The 19,467-nt window shown below is 34.5% G+C and overlaps 1 protein-coding gene across 1 annotated transcript in view; it reads left to right on the top strand.

Moving 5' to 3' along the window:
* LOC121067308 (adenylate kinase 9-like) overlaps positions 1 to 17,638 on the top strand; it is a 42,235-nt gene extending 24,597 nt beyond the window's left edge. Inside the window, exons 17-24 of the mRNA XM_040551643.1 lie at positions 1,557 to 1,665; positions 2,077 to 2,150; positions 6,446 to 6,547; positions 14,117 to 14,200; positions 14,691 to 14,897; positions 15,816 to 15,943; positions 16,729 to 16,940; positions 17,522 to 17,638. Coding sequence (XP_040407577.1) covers positions 1,557 to 1,665; positions 2,077 to 2,150; positions 6,446 to 6,547; positions 14,117 to 14,200; positions 14,691 to 14,897; positions 15,816 to 15,943; positions 16,729 to 16,899 — 875 coding nt within the window. The 3' untranslated portion in view covers positions 16,900 to 16,940; positions 17,522 to 17,638. The remainder of the gene's footprint in view (positions 1 to 1,556; positions 1,666 to 2,076; positions 2,151 to 6,445; positions 6,548 to 14,116; positions 14,201 to 14,690; positions 14,898 to 15,815; positions 15,944 to 16,728; positions 16,941 to 17,521) is intronic.
* The last annotated feature ends 1,829 nt before the right edge of the window (positions 17,639 to 19,467 follow it).

Genomic DNA, 19,467 nt, shown 5'->3' with positions numbered 1-19,467 from the left:
TACCTACAAACCTGCTCCGTTAGCAAACTTATTTCTGGTTAATACCAGTGGTAGATATTCGCTGGTCAGCCACTTGGAAATTAGCTAATTTATTATCCATTATTATAAAGGCTTACAAGTCACTTGCTCAATTTGATCAAGTGATACTGAAATCATTTATAAATGATTTTATAATTTTATAATCCTTATAAAATATTGATCCTTTAAGTGAGGAACAACACGTGCTGGTATCTAAGAAAGCAAGCAAGCTTGAAATCATAGAATCATAGGTAGTATACTAATTGTGTTTCCTCTAGATGTTCTGCATAGGTTGATTCAATAATTAAAGCTGCTTCACTTCAGTTCAATGTCGTTTGAATTCTGAATAATTAAGTAAATTAATGCTGTTTGGCATTGCTGCTTTTCATAACACTGTGAGAAGACGCAAAGTTTGGGAAGTACATACCTGGGCCACCAGACAAAGCCACTGAAAACTCTCACAACCTTTTTGCAGAAGAATATCCAGATAGAATTATCTAAATATCAGTTTACAAACTACATTAAAAAAAATCCCTTTACTCACCCTGCATTTTTCAAAATTATATATATTAATTAAGAGAATCTATTTCAAATATATACCATTCACACAAAATTATCATCTGTTTCAAATCGACACAGGCTCAGTGTTCCTAACAGTTAAATAACACGTGCTCGAGTTTTATTTAAAAATGCATTTTATGTGAGTTGACAATAGTGACCACATGAGATTTGGGAGGAATAAGTATGGATAAGGTGAGGTGAAAGAGACAAGTTCATAATGTCTGCTAGAAGGTTTGTCTGCAAGTGTAACTTTTTGTTTATGGCTGTTTCCTCGAACTTAGCAATTTTGGTTTTTGTTCCTTTTTTTTCCCCTTTGGACAATTTATTTATTATTGAACTCTTTATTTGATTCCTATATTTATGTCTCTAAATAATAATGTGGTACTAGAGTTTACATAGCATTTTGAGTCACTACTTTGTAAACTATTCCCTGAGGTAGCCTAAACTAGCATGGCTCAACTGTTGGAAATAGATTTCGGCCACACGGCCATATATCATATATCTATTTGCCAAAGTAAATAAATCAGTTGAAATTCCTAGTAGGAACAGTGTATTTCTTCCTTTCTGCCAACCAGCTGTAGCAGTATAGGTATGCACAGTCTTTAAATTTTTATTTGAATGTTTTTCATTTGTTCCTTCATAGTTTTCTTTGTACACATCCAAACAAAATAAATGCCAGAGTAATGCATGATATATGGAAATATAAGATAAATCCTTTTAGTGCTCTCTCTCCTTATAGCCTTCATCATAGCCTTCCAATATCCCAGTGTCAGTTTATTAGGTGCTTGAAGTTGAAAACAAAGCTCTAAAACCTTAGAAAGCAACATTATAATAACATTTCAGTGGTATATATGCCTTTTCTGGGCTTTAAAAAGAAGTAGGAAAATTGTTTATTATTTGTTAAATAAATTTCCTAACTCAGCTTTAGTTTTTTACAGCTGCACAAAACTAATTACTGTTGTATAATTGTACTGCAGGAGGCTGTATACTACGCAGAACATACTTAGCAAATAAAGATGAAATTAATTCAAAGATATTGAGAAGACTAGAAGATGAAGCATTAGAAAAGAAAGAAGCAGCAGCAAGGTAAATTATACTAAATATTTAAACATATAAAGTGATCACAAGAAAATTCTAGCCTTACTTTGAGTTAAAGGTTATCAGTGCATTTATCAATCAACAGAAATTTAATAAAAAAGCACATTAAGCTTTGACCTGATGGTTATAAAGTAATCCAGTATGTGTTAACTTTGAGGGTTATCTTATTTAGCTCAATACATGTGGTGGCAGAAGATTATCTTGCTAAATGCATTTTCATTAGCCTTCCACTAGCCCAGCCTTTTGAGACAATGATACAAGTATGATACAATCATACATGTATGAACCAAATTATATTTCAGTTCTGAACAGTATTTTTCCACATATTTACTTCCATTTAATAATTTGCTATGTTCATATTTGTATAAGTCTTTAAGATGAATTATCTTTTACTCACAGAAGAGAAATGCAAGAGGTACTGACACTGGAAGAAGAACAGCAATCTCAGGAAGCTGCTGAAGAGAAAGGTGAAAGTGTGTATCATTCAACTTCTATTTTACTCATGTATGTGTTCCAAATGATTTAGCAATTTGGTATTTATGCAGATTTTACAGTTTTGATTTTCTTTTTACATTCAGAATTTAGAAAAATGACTTCAAATTACTGTCTGCGATTCCTTCACTGATTCAAGCCTATATTTCTATATGACATTCTTAACGGATGTTGCAGAATAAAGATGTGTATTAAATCAGCCAGCACAGTTATGGTTTTCAATAAATCTGAAGGGCAGAACTCTTTATTTCCTCTCTAGTAACTTTTCTAAGTGGGTTATTAACTGTATTGAAACTTCATACTCATGAAAAAATCTGTATCCCCTCACAAATTAGAAAACTTAAAAATCTGTATCCCCTCACAAATTGGAAAACTAAAAAATTAGAAAATTAGAAAGGAATTACATGTGTTACATGAAGTTTCCCCTCTAATAATAATAATATTAGTAAAACATTTTGGGTGTGTATACTTTCATTTTTTCTTTGCTTCTTTCTGTATTGAGCAGAAAAGCATATTATTTTTGTTTTGCCACTCTTTACATTTCCTGTTAGATCCTTCTTTTGTATTATAATTGTGCTATACTTTGTTTCTAACAAAGAGAGTATAATTGTCCTGGTCAGAAGTGAATAATCTGTGAGAAGTGAGATTTTGAGGGCAGGCTAACTGTCACAAACCAGTTGGAATTTTGCACCTCAGACAATTCTGTCAGTTGGGTCGAGATTTAGAATTAATTCTGGTTAGTTTCAACATTTTTGAACCTCAGTGGTCGAAAAAATTGTAAGTTTGAACTTTCCTTTTTACCTTCTTCAGTCACTGCCTACTTTCTTAGAATGTTGCTGTCTGATTTAAATCTGCTGTCAAGATGAAGTACCATGCACAAGTATCTCTTTCTACATTAAGAACCAAGTTGGGGACTTCAGGGGATTTTCTTTTGCTACAGGGCAGCTCAGTGGTAGCCTAAGTTATACCCTACAGCCTGCATCAGAAATTAAAAATTGACATACATGCTAATATTCCTTTTTCTTTTTTCTTTCTTTCCTTTTTTTTTTTTTCCCCTCACATCTATAGGGGCTAGACTTCCATTCCTGTCTTACTTTCAAGTATAATATACTGGTTTCTGTCAAAAGATATAGTGGCCAAGCTTATGTCCTATGTTGTCAGTATGCCTCATAAACACTTTCTTTCATTATCCAGTGTGGTATTTATTTTATCTATCTATAAAAAGGACTAAGACATAAAGGTAGTATAGGATATACTGAATTTGGTAACTTGTTTTTAATTTTTTATTAGGTAACATATTGCCTTTCTCTGACAAATACTCTAGCTTTGTTCTTTCAATTAAATGTAAACTTGAAAAGATTTCTACATTGTAACTTTATAATTTTTCAAATAAAACAGATAGTTCTTCTCCAAAGTGAATGGGTTCTAAAGTATTAAATATAAAGGGTTCTACAGACTTACTATATTCTTTCTCTCAAACAACAAAGTTCATCCTAATTTTGAATATAACCCATTTTTATCTGAGTACATCAAAACAACAGTTATTCATGACAGAAGTAATAATGTCATACACACACTTGTGCTATTAACACGTGATAAGTCCTTGTTCAGGGAGATCGTGTTTTCCTACGCCTACATTTGATTTCAATAATCAAACAGTGACTCACCAAAAACACTTGTCATGCTGCTCTTAGCCTGACATCTGTTTTATTTCACATGTAGTGCCATCAGCACACTGACTGCAGCTTTTTTCCCATGTGACATGTCTTTACAAAAATATAAATTAATTATATGTTCAGTCCTTTTTTTATAGCAGTTATGGTAGTAAAATATGGACTCAAAAAAAAAAAAAAACAAACTCCAAAAAATGCTGCAGAGCCCCAGTCATGCTCTTTTGATGTGTTATATAAATAAGTTGCATTTCAGTAACTGCAACCTCAGTGTTGAATTAACTGGGATTTGTTTCAGGACTGAACATATTCAAATCTATAATATTGTCTGAGTTTAAAAGGAAAAAAATATTCTAGTAATGAGCAAGGTACTTTCATGTCTCCTAATGAAATTAAAAGTACATAGAGAGATTTTGGCTGAATTTATCAAAAATATTTAATTAGGTTAGGAAGCTAAGTTCAATGCTGAGAATGTCTGGTGAAGGTATCCCCAAAAAATGTACATAGGACCTCTTGTAGTGTCTAGCTGCAAATTATAGCCCCATATCTTTTTCAGGTTTCTTATTCCGAGCTTAAGTTATTTTCAGGATTTTTTTTTATTGTCTTTAAGTATTTTTTAGCAGCTTTGCATGATTATGGATTTATTTATTCCATATAACAGCTATATAACTTCATGAGAATATAGAAGAGTCGTACAGCTTCAGGTAGATCTGGGTGTTCATTCCAATGCTCTTGAGCTAAAATCTGGCATATTTCTTTCCTGCAGTGTTTCAGCAATAAAATATCCCATGCAATTTATCTTGTCCACTGAAGCAAGCAGCTGTCGTGGTTTAAGACTATTTTCTGTCCTTTATTTGTCGGCCCTGCTTTTCTGCCAGAGATTATCCCTTCCTTAGAGCAAATTCAACAGGAACAAATGTATGCGTATGCCTCAGTCGCAGTATCTCAGTGTAGTGTGTTACTACAATCCCATCTTCCCTGTTTGCTTGTTTGTTTGTTTTTTCTACCTCTACATGGAGGCTTTTCAGTGAGAACAGAGATTGAAGAAGGAAAGTTTATTAATCTGCAGACAGGGGAATAGCAAATTACTTGTACCACAAACTTCAAAGCAAGCTGTAGTGATATTAACTTCCCAGGAATGGTTTGTTCAGTCTTTGAGCATTATCGCATGGTCTCAAAGCCACTTTCTGGTCTCCTTCATAAGCCAGACACAAGAATTACATTCTAATACCCATAATCACAGCATTTTAGGCAGAAAAATTCTGGACTTTCAAGCAGAAAGGTTATGAACAGCTTATCAGTTAAATACCAAATATCTTCAGTTTTGAAAGTTTTTGGCCTCTTATTCAGAGAAAAAAAAGGGTAAGGGATATTGGTTTAGTACAACTATGCATCTCTTCTCAGCAAAAAGAATGAAAGCCTATGATCTGAGCTATCAGCCTCCCTGAAAGCTCTTGTCAGTTTCTGAACATCTATAAGAAAAATCTTCTCTGTTTGCTTTGTTTAATATCTGTCTTTCTTTCTTGTTCCCATACAGCACCAATCTTGTAAATGAAATCTCTGAAGTATTCAGACACACTGTGAAAATCAGACATGCTCACCTTCTCTCCCACAGCTATTTCCAATATCTTAAGGACTGTCTGTGATTATGTTATGTATGCATGTGAGGGTTTGCACAATGACAGCCTTAACAAAGTATCTTCCACTTTGCACATATTTTTCTGCATGTCATTCTCCTCTTTGTGCATATTACGAACTCTTGATTTCTTTAATACAGAGCATCAAAACTCATTTTGTTGGACTGCATTCCTGTGAATATCAAAAGGAAATAAAGAACTAGAATAAGTGAATAATTTTCTTGATTTGACACATGCTAAAGGCTGTGGGGTTTTGTCTGCTAACCATATAAGATGCTTGTTTATGAGAAATTTAAATCTTCTTGATACTGCATAAATCAGAAATTAAATTTGCCAAAAAAGAGAGAGATGTAAAAATAAATGCCGTAACTTCAGATTTTAAAATACATCCTTGTATAATATGTATTCAGTTTTGGGTAGTCATATTATGTTTAGATATATTAATGGTGTTTTACTACTAAGGGCATAAGCAGAACAAGGCTTGTAGAAAAAGGTAGTATTCGTCATTGACCAACTCATACAGTCAGAAAAAATATACCAGCCTTCAGGTATACAAGCCCTTCTTCAAGTCAGAAGCACTGCCATCCAACAGGAGCTGATCTGTAGAACACTGAGTGTGTTCTTTTGGAAGGTCATGTTTTTGAGCATAGTTTGAGCACAGATCACATAGCTTATAATGAATTTAAAATATTCTTACATGGAAGCACTGAACTAAGTACTATTCTTCTCCGCTTCACATTATTGTAGCATCTGATAGATAGTGTGCCTTTCTGTACAGATCAAGTAGCTGATTGTAAACTGTTTTGTTCAGTATGCAATACCTAAGCATCAAAGGAACTAACACCTTTTTCGCTGGTGATCAAATGTAAGTTTTGCAGTGTGATCCAAACATATCTTTATTTCTCTAGTGCCTCAGTCAATCCTCAATGGGTATGCTAATGTTACTAATAATTTTATCTGTGCCTACAGAATTTGAGGACAATGACGAGCAGCTTCCACCTGAAACTGAACACGTGTCTCAGGAACAGTCCGGTGATTCTGCAGGTTATAAAGAAGAATCTAATCGTTCAGGTTGGCCTTGTAGCATATATAATCTCTCTTTCTTACTTGTTAGTATCATGAATTGTATCCTTTTCTGCATGTTTTTACTATATTTGAAAAATGAGCTGTAAATATCATTCCCTAATTTTTTTTTTCTTTTACAGAAGTTTATACTGGAACAGTCAAATTCCAGTTATTTTAATATTTATAAATGCAATTAAAGGCATTTAGTGATTTCCTGTTAAAAATAAGGTACCAGGTAGTATGCATTTTGAAAAACAACAAAACCCCACTATTTCCACTGCTGTGTCCAGTCTAAATACCAAATTAATAAATGTGTACAGGGATCTATAGAAATAACAAGTAAAGTGAGGCTTGCTGAAATTCCAGGTTAACATGACCTGTCTTCAGAAACCAATGAGTGCTCTTTACAGGATGAAGTGATAAGTAAGGGAAATCAGAAGAAAAAAAAAGTTAGTAAGTCACTATCATGAATTGTAACAAAAAAAAAAAAAGAGAAGGGAGCATGAGGGAATTAAAAAATATATCAGGAAACAAATAAACTGCAGTATTCACAAACAGCTGCATGTGATCTTAATAAATCCCAGTTCTACAGACCACTTTCAAGTTAATATAAATATCCACATTAATCTGAAATGACTAGTCCATTCTCTGCAGCAAGGAATCTTGGGAAAAAATGGGAATGGATGAATTTGAAGTTTGGATGTAAATGATGGAAATATGTCTTGTATTCTTCCTAATCATCCATTGTCCTGCTAATAGCTTTCTAGTTTTCCCATGGAGTTGTGTTTTCTTCTTTTTTGGTAGAAGGCACAATTCTACAGCATGTGGAATGCCATAGAGCCATTACCTAATGAAAAGAAATAAGAAATACTATCATAGCTTTCTCTCAAAAAACATTTTGAAAGCAGCTCATCTTTAATGAGGACGGTCCCTTTTAGTATTTAAAATTAACATTTTAGATTTTATCTATTAGAAGATTTAGAATATATTGAAGTCCAAGAGATAAATAAATCCAGCATAAAACATTTAATGTTAAATAGCAAGATGTTAAATATACATTTTTATGCTTTTTGTGTCACCTCAGTCCTTATGCAGTGGAAAGAGTCAACTTAATCTGTAGACTAAACAGTTTTTTACCAAACACCATAATTCAGTACACACAATATAAGGTTGCCTACTAAGTGCATTTCACTGTGATTAGCTAAAAGTTATTTGGCACCATATATTTATAAGTAATAATAAGTCTTTATTAAACAAACCATAGGATCTGTTTCAAAAGGACAAATGAAAACATGTTCATAATGAAATATGTATCAGTTTCAAGGAATGAAAGTGTCGCTGTTATCCCACATTTTGCCTGTCTGTTTATTTTGATAGTTAAACCCTTAACGAAGAAGCCATGTTAGCTTCTGTTCTCTCTGTCTCAGCTTTGGCAGGGTTTGAGGGGAGGGAAGGACTTTTTCATCTTTTTTGTTGTTGAATATGGACTGAGGGCAGAACAAGTCATATCCAATACCAGCAGAACGCTGTAAAAATACATTAAAGCCTCTCCTTCCCCAGTAACTCACTTGGAGAATGTGGGGGCAGAAAGCCTTTGAGGATTGTTTGTCTCTATGGTAACTACACTCAGTAAAAGCAAAAATGACACGGAGCAAAAGAATATGAGAGACTGTGATAGAGACATGCCACGTGAAAGCTCCAGATTTAGGGGTGTGGGGGATTGTCTCCTATCACCTCAGTTATAAAGAAAAGAAACTGATTAAGAACAGCACGGTTAGATTGACTGACACCTACTCTGCAGGAAATGTGTTTGGATTTTTAGATCCAGTTATTTTTAAATCATTACTGTATTTTCAAGATATTTTTCTTGATTATGTTTCTTTCCCCTTCAAAAATCTTTTTGCCCAGTGAATAACCTCTGTAAGCAGAATATTATAAGTCATATATAATAGCAAAGGTGCAGTTGCCTTACTTTAAAGTATTTTCATTATTCTGGGTCCCCAAGACCGAGTTTGAAAAAAGCCGAAATGTCAGGGAGGCAATGTTTTTTACCATAATGATGTTCAAACACCAGAGTCAATACAAAATAATATTTGGGTTGTAAGGTTTTGGGGTTGTCCCTTTTCCCTAGGAATGTAATCTTTTTTTTTTTCCTTTTGTTACTTCTCCCCTCTTTTAAACATTTCTTCAATTTGCCTGTGTAATCTATTAAAAACTCCCTAAGTATGCAACAATTGCTGTTTGATAAGATTCCTTAAGCAAGAAAACTCTCTGGTAGAGGTACTATGACTGAATTATGTGTCTAGAGTAGAGAATCAAACCTGGAACATCAAAGTTGCTTGTCATCACTTGATAAATGTAGCCTATCAGAAAAGGTACAGCATGAATTGTGAGTGTTCCTGAGATTAAGGTTCATGTGGGAAGACCTCTATTGAGTGGATTTGTTACCATGTTCAATATTCTGTCTCAGATGATGCCACATATTCATTTAAATCCATTATTCTGCCTGTGTATTTTCATGACCTGCTCAGAATTGAGAAGTTTTTAAAGGGCGGGACTCTAAAAGATGCTCTGTCAAATGCTAGATCCAGACAATAAGCATTACCATCTTCCATACATTATTCCTTTGAATAGGTCTGTGGTTCACAAGGCAGCACATGTGATTTCTACAGTGTGAATGTGCCAGGGATAATGTGCAAAAAGCAGTTAGTGTAGCTTAGTTATTACTGTATCCTTTGCTTATTTTCTTGATATCTGTGTTCCTAATGGAATCATCATTACATAACGCACTACTGCCGCCCAGATTTATACGGGTTTTACCTGGCTAGATGTCTATCTCATTTGGAATACATCACTGTAGACTGAAACATAATTAACTATGGCATTTATACAACATATTTTAACGTACATAAGAAGGAAGGTAGTTTCATGTTGCTATTTAGAATCACAGGAGACAGCAGTGCCATTGCAGAGGATAACTAATGCGATGAGATGAATGTTTAGCTTAGTAAAAATAAAATGTTTATAAACATTTTCAAGAAAATAATTAATTTCTAATTCAAGATTAAATTATGTGAATTCTGCATGGTGTTTCTGCTTAATGATATGCCCATTTGTGCGTTTGGACTAAAAATCACTCAAATGCAGGGAAGGTTAGCCACTGGGGCGTCAGTCTAACAATTATGTGCTGCTCAAAGCTGTAAAAAGAGGAGAGGAAATGCATTAATTATTCTTTGCTATAAAAGATCACAACAATACTTGCCAAAATGCTTCTTTAACCTATTGTTATTTAAAAGTGGCTCAATTAAAATAAAGTTTTGCCCTTCACCTTAGCGACAGCATGTCAGGAGCTGAGAGCAGTGTACAAAATGGCCACCGGTGCAGAGGGCCATGGCACCAGGACCCAGTACCAATGCCCCAGCCAGGGGCACCAGAGGAACCCTAGCCACAGGTCACCAGGTGCCTCCCCGGGGACAGGCCGAGTCTGGGCCAGGACATGGGCCCACAAGTGGGCCTGGCTTGACAGAGGCTGGGGCCAGGCAGGGCAGAGCTCTGGGGAGCTGGAGCCTGGCCCTGCTGCAGCCTCAGTGGGGCAAGAGCTGATGGTCCCAGGGTTATGTGGGACCCTGGGCCTGGGCAGGGTTGGGGCGCTCTAGGGGATGGGGAACAGGAGACAGTCAGTGCTGGCAGGGCCCTCAGGTCCTGCATGCAAATTGCCATAGATGGCGAGATATATTTAATATCTGTCTATCATATATAAAATAGAGGTATATGGGGATATTGAGTGAATAATAGCTTCAGCCCTGTAAATGGAAGAAGAATAAAATTCTTAAGAACACTGAAGTATCTAGGAATTTACTCTATTTCTAAAGGACTACACCTTAAGACCTAGACTTGAAAGGAGATGTAGGCATTGCAGTTCCCAGAATTGTCATACTAACTTTTAAGTGCTTGCCTTCATATATGGAATTAAGGGTTGGAGAAATAGGCACGAGTAGCAAACTAGGAAGGGGCTGAACTTACTAAGCCATGAAGGAATGTCAGAAGGAGGAATGTATCTGAAAGCTTGCATCTTTTTTAATTTGGCTGATGACAAAAGAACGAGAGTCACTACCTCTATTTCTTTGGCAATTAACTCACTGGAGGCAGGGCACAGGCTTGATTACTTCTAGAAGACAACAGTGGCACTTCTTTTGATATAATAGCTTCACAGGTAGCTTAGCCAGGCAAGTCAGAAAAAATTAGTTAGATATGTTCCTTGGCAGCCAGGCACTCATAGCCCCATATCCCAGCTGCTATTAACACTTCTGGATGTTGCTTTAGTTGGTAGCATGTTAGAGAAGAGTCAGACAGCATCTCCACACTTGCTATTATGTTTAGTCCTATTTTCTCCCAAATGCTTCTGATATCTAATCATCAAAATCCACCTACATCGTACTTGGTAATAAAATTTTTTGAGCAGGTTCTATTTTGGAAAATGAAATGTGGCATTTGTATATTTCTTCAACAGTTTACAATAGAAAATTAAGAAGCATTCAGTTTTGGAAGGAAACATTTTAATTTTCTTAAAGAAGAAAACGATAACAGGGCAGTCTCACTCTTTATGAACCAGAAACACATTTTTTTGAGTTTTCAGGTTGGGGCAAACAAAAAACATAAGTTACATTGCTATAATTTCACATAGTGACTATTGGCCTGCTTAATGTCAGGGGGTAACTATAAAAACCAGTCAACCAACCAACCAAGCAAAAAACAACAACCACTTTTTCAATGTTTTCCCTGCTTGCATTTTTAAGAAAACGATCAAAGCTTTTAACATACAAAGCATTAAGTAAGGCTTTCAGTTTTAGTAATCTCTCTTTTTTTTTTTTTTGGTGTAGGAAGTTATATAAAGAAAAACGGTAATAGAAGTCCCCTTTTAAAGGCATTCTTTGTTGTTGTTGTTTTTGTTTTAAAATGGTGAAATTTCATTGGAATGGGCTGACCCTAATGTTGCTTGTGTCAAAGTCTGTTCCTGCTCTCAAAACAGGACAGAAACACAAGGAGGAGGGGAAACTTATGGCAAAGTAGAAATCCACTCTGTTCCCTGTTCAAGCTCTTCCATGCAGCTTCATTTCTGGCAAAAGACAAACACAGCATACAGCAAGGTTATAGTAATATCAGGCCATTACAGTCATTGCTCTCAACTTCTTTTCTGTCTGTGAGCTAAAGAGAGTGATGTCAGCCTTGTTAAACAGAACACAAAAGAAAAATGATAGGAGAAAGAAGAAAATCAGGGCTGAAAATGGTAGGAGGGCAAGGAAGGGGAACAGTAGCAACAACACACTGCAGCTGCTGGAGGCTGTGGTATAGTATAGACAGGGAGGTGATGATGCTATCTAGGTACCTCTGTACCTTCTAGCTGAGACAGAACTTTGTACCAGGACTTTCACGACCTAACAAGGTCTACATGGATATGAAATGCAGCCCTACAAACTGATGAGTTTCTCCTTCTCTGTTGATGTGTTCTCCTGCTGTCAATAAGAAGTTTTTAATTACCTCTGGCTTTTTCAGCAAATGGATGGTGTTGGAAGCAGCTCTCTATTGTTTTGCTCACCAACTGTAACATATTTGGTATAGCACCATACATGAAGTTTTTGTCATGTTTGTCATGCATAGTACCTTGAATTTCTTATTTAAATCAATGCATTTTTTCAATTTCTAACTTTTGTTTACTTTTCATGAGAAAGCATTATGAGACAGGCTTGGACAATCTTAAACATTTGCAAGTATAAATTTCTGCACAACTTATTTAAGAGATTGTCTTTTCTTTCCTTTACTCATTAAACTGTGTTGTATGCAGACATGGCTTCATTAAAATTAATTTTTTTGTGAGTTCTTCAGTTTAAGTTTCCACAGAGGGAAGCCTTGATATATACTTTTTTTTCTATTTTATTTATTTATTCATTTTGTGTTATTATTATTGTTGTTATTATTATTATTATAGTACTCCTTGTCCAAGAGTATATTGTCTGGGCACATGGTATCTACATTCACAGTCTTTTTCCTTGTATACCTATAGATGACTTCTGGCCTCCAGAGAAAGGGGTTACACTTTTGCATCTCATTATTGGCACTTCTTAAAATTACTCCATATGTACATACATCTGTAGTATTTCATAGCACCGGTATTTGGGTTCAGTAGGTCATTGGTTTAAGGATAAGTCATTTCTTAAAATGCTTTTGTCTACTGAAGTAAGAGTATTCTTAAGATCCTTGTAAGTGCTTAGCTGAGAAAGTGCAGAGGGAACAACAGCACACTAAGTTATGATCCAAGAACACGGTACAACTAGGCTGCTGCTACTTGCTGGGTTTCGCTAGTAGTGTAAGAGAAGCTGTTTCTGATAAACCTGTTAATAGCACAGTATCTTTCAAATATGATGCAACTATTTTATTGGGAGGTGCAGGGGGGGACACGGACGGGACCTTCAGCCCTCAATACATGCATGTTCTCCCCATATTCAGTAGGATAAATAGGGGAGATAACTCTTTCTTCCAGGACAGTGTGTTATCACAGTAATTTTATCACACTGATCCATTTTGTTGGGAAAAAAAAATGTATCAACAGGTAACTAAATGAGAGTTAGTGGAATTTAAAAGCAACTTATAAAATTGAAGAAGTACAAATAGATGTTCCAAGCATTTTTTTGTTTTCTGTTTTTACAGTTATTGTCAATAACATAATGAGAAGAAAAAGACTTTTTCTTTGAAATTGGCAGAGGTTCCCTTAGGATATTCATGATGTTGTGATATTTTGAGTTCATATATAGTGCATAATTTATGCCATTATCTGTTAAACTTTAATTTTTCTTTACACTTTTATGACCAAATTGTCTCTGAATATGTAGCAAATCACCTCCGAGTTAATTTCTATATGTTAATAGCAATGCACAGTTGAAAAGATGGATTCATAACTACTAAGTGTCCTGGTTTAGTGAGTAAATCAGCTTGAAAGTCAGAAATAAATTCCCTCTTTATTCTGTCACAGATTTGGTTGTGACATTGAAAGTATTCCAGTTCTCTAAACAAAGAGATGTAAATATCAAGCTATTTAACACCTAGTTCTGTTTCATGTTACAGCAAAAGGGTGTTAGGTGTATCTGCAGAGATTAAATCTTAGGTATTCAGGAATCAAGACATTTCCACGACAGATCATTTTTTAAAAGGTGGATCATAATGTCAGTGTACCTGTCTTGCCTCGTTTGTTAGTTACGGTTTGAAGGGTCATTTGTAATTTGTTTAATAACTCTTATATTGCATGTTTACGATTTATCAATTTAGGATTTCAGTCTTTGATAGCACCCTCATATCCTGGATATTTACACTGAAGTGAACTTCTCTGTTTAGTCTCTCCTCTTTTTCCCTTCTCTAAATCTTCTATTTTCTCAGCAATGTTGGCATGTTGATCTTTATATATCTATGTACCTCTATTTAAGTAAATGAAAGTTTGATTTATTAACATGTATATGTTGAGATCTTGTGCAGGAGAGGAAAAACACCTAGTAATGTGCATTATACTTATATTCACATAAACAGAACATGCTCCACTTGAAGAAGAACAGATACCTAGCACGCAACCTGAGCAATCCACTACGTCTTTAGTAACTGAACCTGAACCAGGTTAGAATATTAAGTTTCTTTGCAGTGTGTGCTAGTTTTCTTATTCTTTGTTTCTTCCTATATTGACACATTCTATGTGACGTATGACCATATGGATAGTCTGTCAAAAACTGTTCATCATTAAATCATAATTTTAAATTATTATATATACTGTATTTTGCTATGCAGAAAAAGCCATTATATTTATCTGTGTGCTGATTTAAATAACCATATGCAAATTTAGTTAAGTAATTGAAACTTGTCTGTGTTCCTGGAGAAGAAGCATTAGTATATAGTACTTCAACATAATGAATCTGGCATTTTCAAAGTATCTTCTTAAACTAGTAATATAATAATTTATAATTAGAAGAGAAAAATAAAAAAAGCATTAGGGAAAAATTATACCACCATATCTGAGGAAAATAAAAATTATCTTAAAGCATAATGATACTGACTTAAATGCAAAATATTTTAGAGGAACATTGCCTTCTATATATGATTTGATTTTCAGAAATTGTGCTACCTGAATTTGAAGAGGATGATTTTCTAGATATACCAGAAATGGAAATAATTAAAAGGATGATTGACCTTTTCATGAATGACTGGCAAATAGTGGAGTCAGAAATCAAGCACTCGTCTCAAGTTCAGGTTGTTGTTTTAGAGATTGCTGAGCAAACTCCAGAAAGTCTGCTTAATCAAATTGTTCTGGTTATGGAGGGTAAGTAATATTGTTTATGTGATTTACATTTAACTTACCAAGAGGGATTTTGGAGAGCTTGTATGATGAATGGGGGAGAGGTTAAACTCAGTTCTATCTTATGCACATGTAGGTAAGCTGAAAAGCACGCTAACAGCTTTCCAGACCTTGGAAGAGTGGGGAATATATATATTTGAAACACATATACAGGCATACAAATAGATACATAACAGCTCCCTAAACACTCTGATGTCATATTTCCCTAGTCACTTCCTCTATGTTTTTCTGCCAGGATACCTGTATGAGAAATGGACAGATAATACAGGTTCACTAATGTACAGTATTCATTTAAGTCAATGAGACTTTCAGTGTGTGTAATAATCTATCCACCTGCATAAACTGTTTCAAGACTGAATTTTTGCAGTGTTAATATTTTTATGGCAAATACACTTTCTTAACCCAAAAGCTCAAATCTCTAACAATTTTGAGTACTGGATAAATAATATTAGTAATACATTTTTCCTATAGTTACTCCAATGCAAGTGTTTTGTTAACCAAAACATCTATTATGCTAGCTTCATAATCAAAATTTGACTGATGACTTTTGCCAAAAAACAATATGAAAGAAACTGTTGCAAACATTAATGCCATTATCTGCATGTGTTTGTATAATACTTTCACACTAGGAGATCCTATTGATAATACTAATTTACTTAAAAAAAAAAAAAGTAGCAATTTCATTACTGGAAGAATCAATACGTTAATATATATTTATTTCATACGTCTGGGAAGAACATTTTGTTCTGTCAGTAGGAGAAATGGAATATACGGTTGGCGTGATTTGCTTCCACATATGTGCTTACTTTTATGGACACAGAGAATTTATTTTGACGTAGCTAAATGAAAAATATTGAAACAGAAGAAAATTAACCTTTTCAGAACCTTTTAAATATCATGGTTGGGAGTTATCTGCTGAAGACTTAGATGAGGAAGCAGAAGACCTGGTTGCTGAAGTGGAAGCTGAAGAAGAAAATGAAATTGCAGAAGAGGAAAACGAAGATGAAGAAGTAAGCATGCTGGTTTTGTCCATTTATCATCTGATTTTAATTTATTTTCAGTTTGAGCAGTATCCCAGAGAAATCAGTTTCTGCACCTGATTTTGTGTGATCCAGTTGAAGCTGTCTTACAGAATAAATGTAAGCACATGCTTCAAGAACAGTTTCATTGTATTCCCATGTTCTGGCTGATAGTACTTTTATTCCATCAGGAAGCATAAATACCGCATGCTAATAGACAGAATGAATGTAGCTAGTGTTTTTTCTAATGGTATAGAGGGGTTTTATAAAAAGAATTTCCCAAATTTAACAGTACAAAGTATCTATGTGCTGTACTGGAACAGTATTAAATAGATTTTTTTGAATGTAATTTTATTGGATAAATAGATTTCATACTATCAGCTCTCACTGATTTTCTGAAGAGGTCTACTTGCTTTTTAACATTTAGAAGCAACAGAAAGTGAGTTTCAGGAACACTGCAGGAAAAGATATTATCATAGATACTTCTAACCTAATTTTAGTATTCAACAGCTGGCTATGGTATTAACATTTGAAATTTAAAATGGTCCTTCTTTTCTCAATAATTGTCTCACTAGATTGGATAGTTTGTTTTTTGAGTGAATCTAAATAGTGCATATTTTCGTAAACTTATACTCAGCTTATAAAGTGTTTTGAGAGTACCATTCTCATTCAATGCTCAGGTGACATTTTCGATATTACTTGTTCTAACCTACTTGCTCTGCTTAATCTGAGTGAACTACTTAAACAATTTTTGCAAAAATTCATAATCTTTTCAGGATGAAGAAAAAGCTAAGGAAAAGAAAAGGCACATGGGAGATGCAAAACACTTTTGTCCAGTCAGTCTGAAAGAGAATTATGTCCTTTATCCAGGACTCTCTGAACTTGCAGCTAAATATCAAGAAAAGATTTATTATTTTTCAAATCCTGAATACAGAGAGAAATTTTGAAGAACCCTGAGGAGTATGTGGCTCACAATGAACCAATACAAGTGAGAACCTTTAAAAATATTTGAAGCATATAATAACAAATTATAATCGCTATTTTCCATTTCTGTTTATAATTGTTTATCATTACTTATTTTTTCTAATTAATGATTTGTATATCACACAAGTCCCTGAAACAAATAAAACATGTTGCTTCCTTAGTAACTTTATGGTGTACATTTGAATTAACGCATCGTTTTGATGATGCAAATAAAGCAGAAAAGAGAACATCTTAAGGGCATACAATAATCACATGATGTAAATAATAAATCACAAATATTATTTTTCTAAGTCTTTTTTTTTTTTTTTTGTAATTGGAAGAAGGGTAAAAGAAGTGCATATTTACCAGAATTATCTAATGGGTTTTCATTTTTACTTAGTGGCATCATGTGCTGTAGTGTATTTGTTTGTATTTCTAGAGAGTGGGTCATCTGTTTGGAATGGTAGCAGAAGACCTGGAAAAATTAAAATGCAAAATCTGACTGGTTTTTAGGCAATTTTACAATGATATTTTGGAACTGAAAAACAGTAGGAGATGCGCTGTGGAGTCCAAATTATTTTAAAATATTCAATTTTTTTCCTATAGGCTCCTCCCTTAAGGGTGTGCTTACTGGGGACTCATGGAGCAGGTAAAACCACTTGTGCACGATGGCTAGCAGACAAATTCGGTATTTTCCATATTCAGTTTGAAGAATATCTACAGGAACTGCTCTTACCCAAAGTTAAAGAGAAACTTGGGCCTGATTTTGATGAAGAACCTGAAGAAGATGACGATAAAATGCTAATTCTATCACAGGAACTGGAAGACTTCTCTCAGACCATGACTAAAACTGAAAATGAAGAAAACAAACAGGTAATAATCTGAACTTTTTTTGTGTCTGTACACAACATAACCATTTTCAGACCAGACTAGCAATTACCTATAAAATTCTTGCTAGGTAAAAAGTGCTTATGTTAAATTATTTACTTGATAAAATTTGGGAATAACAGTTCTTTCCAATAAAACAATACACATATTGACTGTGTTTTCTTATGAATGCCACAAAGATTCTCCCAAACATTTGTAAGAATTATGTATAGTTGCTTTTTTGTTGTTGTTTTGGTTTGTCTTTTTTTTTTCTTTCAAAATACTAGAGTTACTAAATGGGAGAAAGGAAGACAAATAGAGAAAAAAATGAAGGTCAGAATAATAATGGGAAGGTATGGTTTTCTTCAAGTACTTATAATCTGTAGGTTCAGGCTGGTACACCTACACTAATTACACAGAGTTTAGAAATGTTCAACAGCAGTGTTCTGTGCACTGTCTTGGGGCAAAAAGAATAGAATGCTTAACCACCCCTTCAGTCTGACCACTCCATGTCAAAAAGTCAGAAATATTTCAATGTTCATACCAGAGTAAGCTATGGTTTTGGGTTTTTTGTATGTTTGTTTTTGATATGTTTTATTATCTGAATTGTACTGTTGTCTTTCATTCACTTATTGTCAGAGGAGTTTCTAAACAGAAAAAAAAATTCTTAGGTAGATGAAATATGCTGTATAGTTAAAAAAAAAAAATGTTTCAAATAGCTGGATAATCATAATACTTGTAAAATAATTCATGAACGATAGTTTTCAGGAAATTGGGTGTTTTCCTTAACAAGTTTGAATTGTGACTGTAAATTGTTATATATATGCATTCTAAAACCTCTCTCATCCCCAAACAATAAACATTTATGTTTAGCAATAATCATTTACATAAATGTTTACCAGAAGACAACAATTTCTTTTATTAGGCAGTAATATACTGGGAAAAAAATGCAAGGCTTTGATGTCAATGATTTTTTCTTTAGACAGCAATGGATATGATAAAAGCCTTTATTGTGTAAAGAAATCACTACACACAGGTATGCAACATAAAGATCTTTCAAAAATGCATAGTACAAGAAAATTGAAAATCTACCTTCTAGACAATACAAATAAGGTTTTATCCAACTCTCAAAGTTTCAGGAAGAAAGAAGTCTCTGCATCACATTCCAAGAACCATTTTTTGCGCTCCTGATAGCTGTCATGTTTCTTCATGTTACTAGTCATCAAAGACTTTCAAAGAGATCCTAGTACAGAATCTAAGGAAACATGCAGGAGGGGAAGCAGGCTATGGAGGAGGCATACACACCATCATCCAGGCATGGGATTAGGAAGTTAAGCAATCATTGGGAGTCGAAACTAGTGAAGGGTAGAAAGAAGGATATTTACAGGAACAGCAGCAGCAAAAGGAAGACAAAGAAAATCGGAGTATGCCTCTGAATGGGGCAGGTGGCCTTTTTATGAAAGATACTGAAAAGGCTGAGATGCCGAATGCCTTCTTTACTTTGGTCTTTACACGTAGTCTAGTCTGTAGCCTTCTAGGTCTCAGTGCAAATAGGAAAGCATGCATAAATAGTGGTACTACACGCAGCAGAGTAGGATCAAATTAGTGATCGTTTATAGAATCTGAACATACACAGTTCAGTGGGACTGAATGGAATACATTCTCAGGTGCTTGAGGAAGCTGCC

This window comes from Cygnus olor, chromosome 3 (assembly GCF_009769625.2).
Source record: "Cygnus olor isolate bCygOlo1 chromosome 3, bCygOlo1.pri.v2, whole genome shotgun sequence".
NCBI lineage: Eukaryota > Metazoa > Chordata > Aves > Anseriformes > Anatidae > Cygnus > Cygnus olor.
Note: the sequence above shows the minus strand (reverse complement) of the source record. Positions and strands in the feature narration are given on the sequence as shown.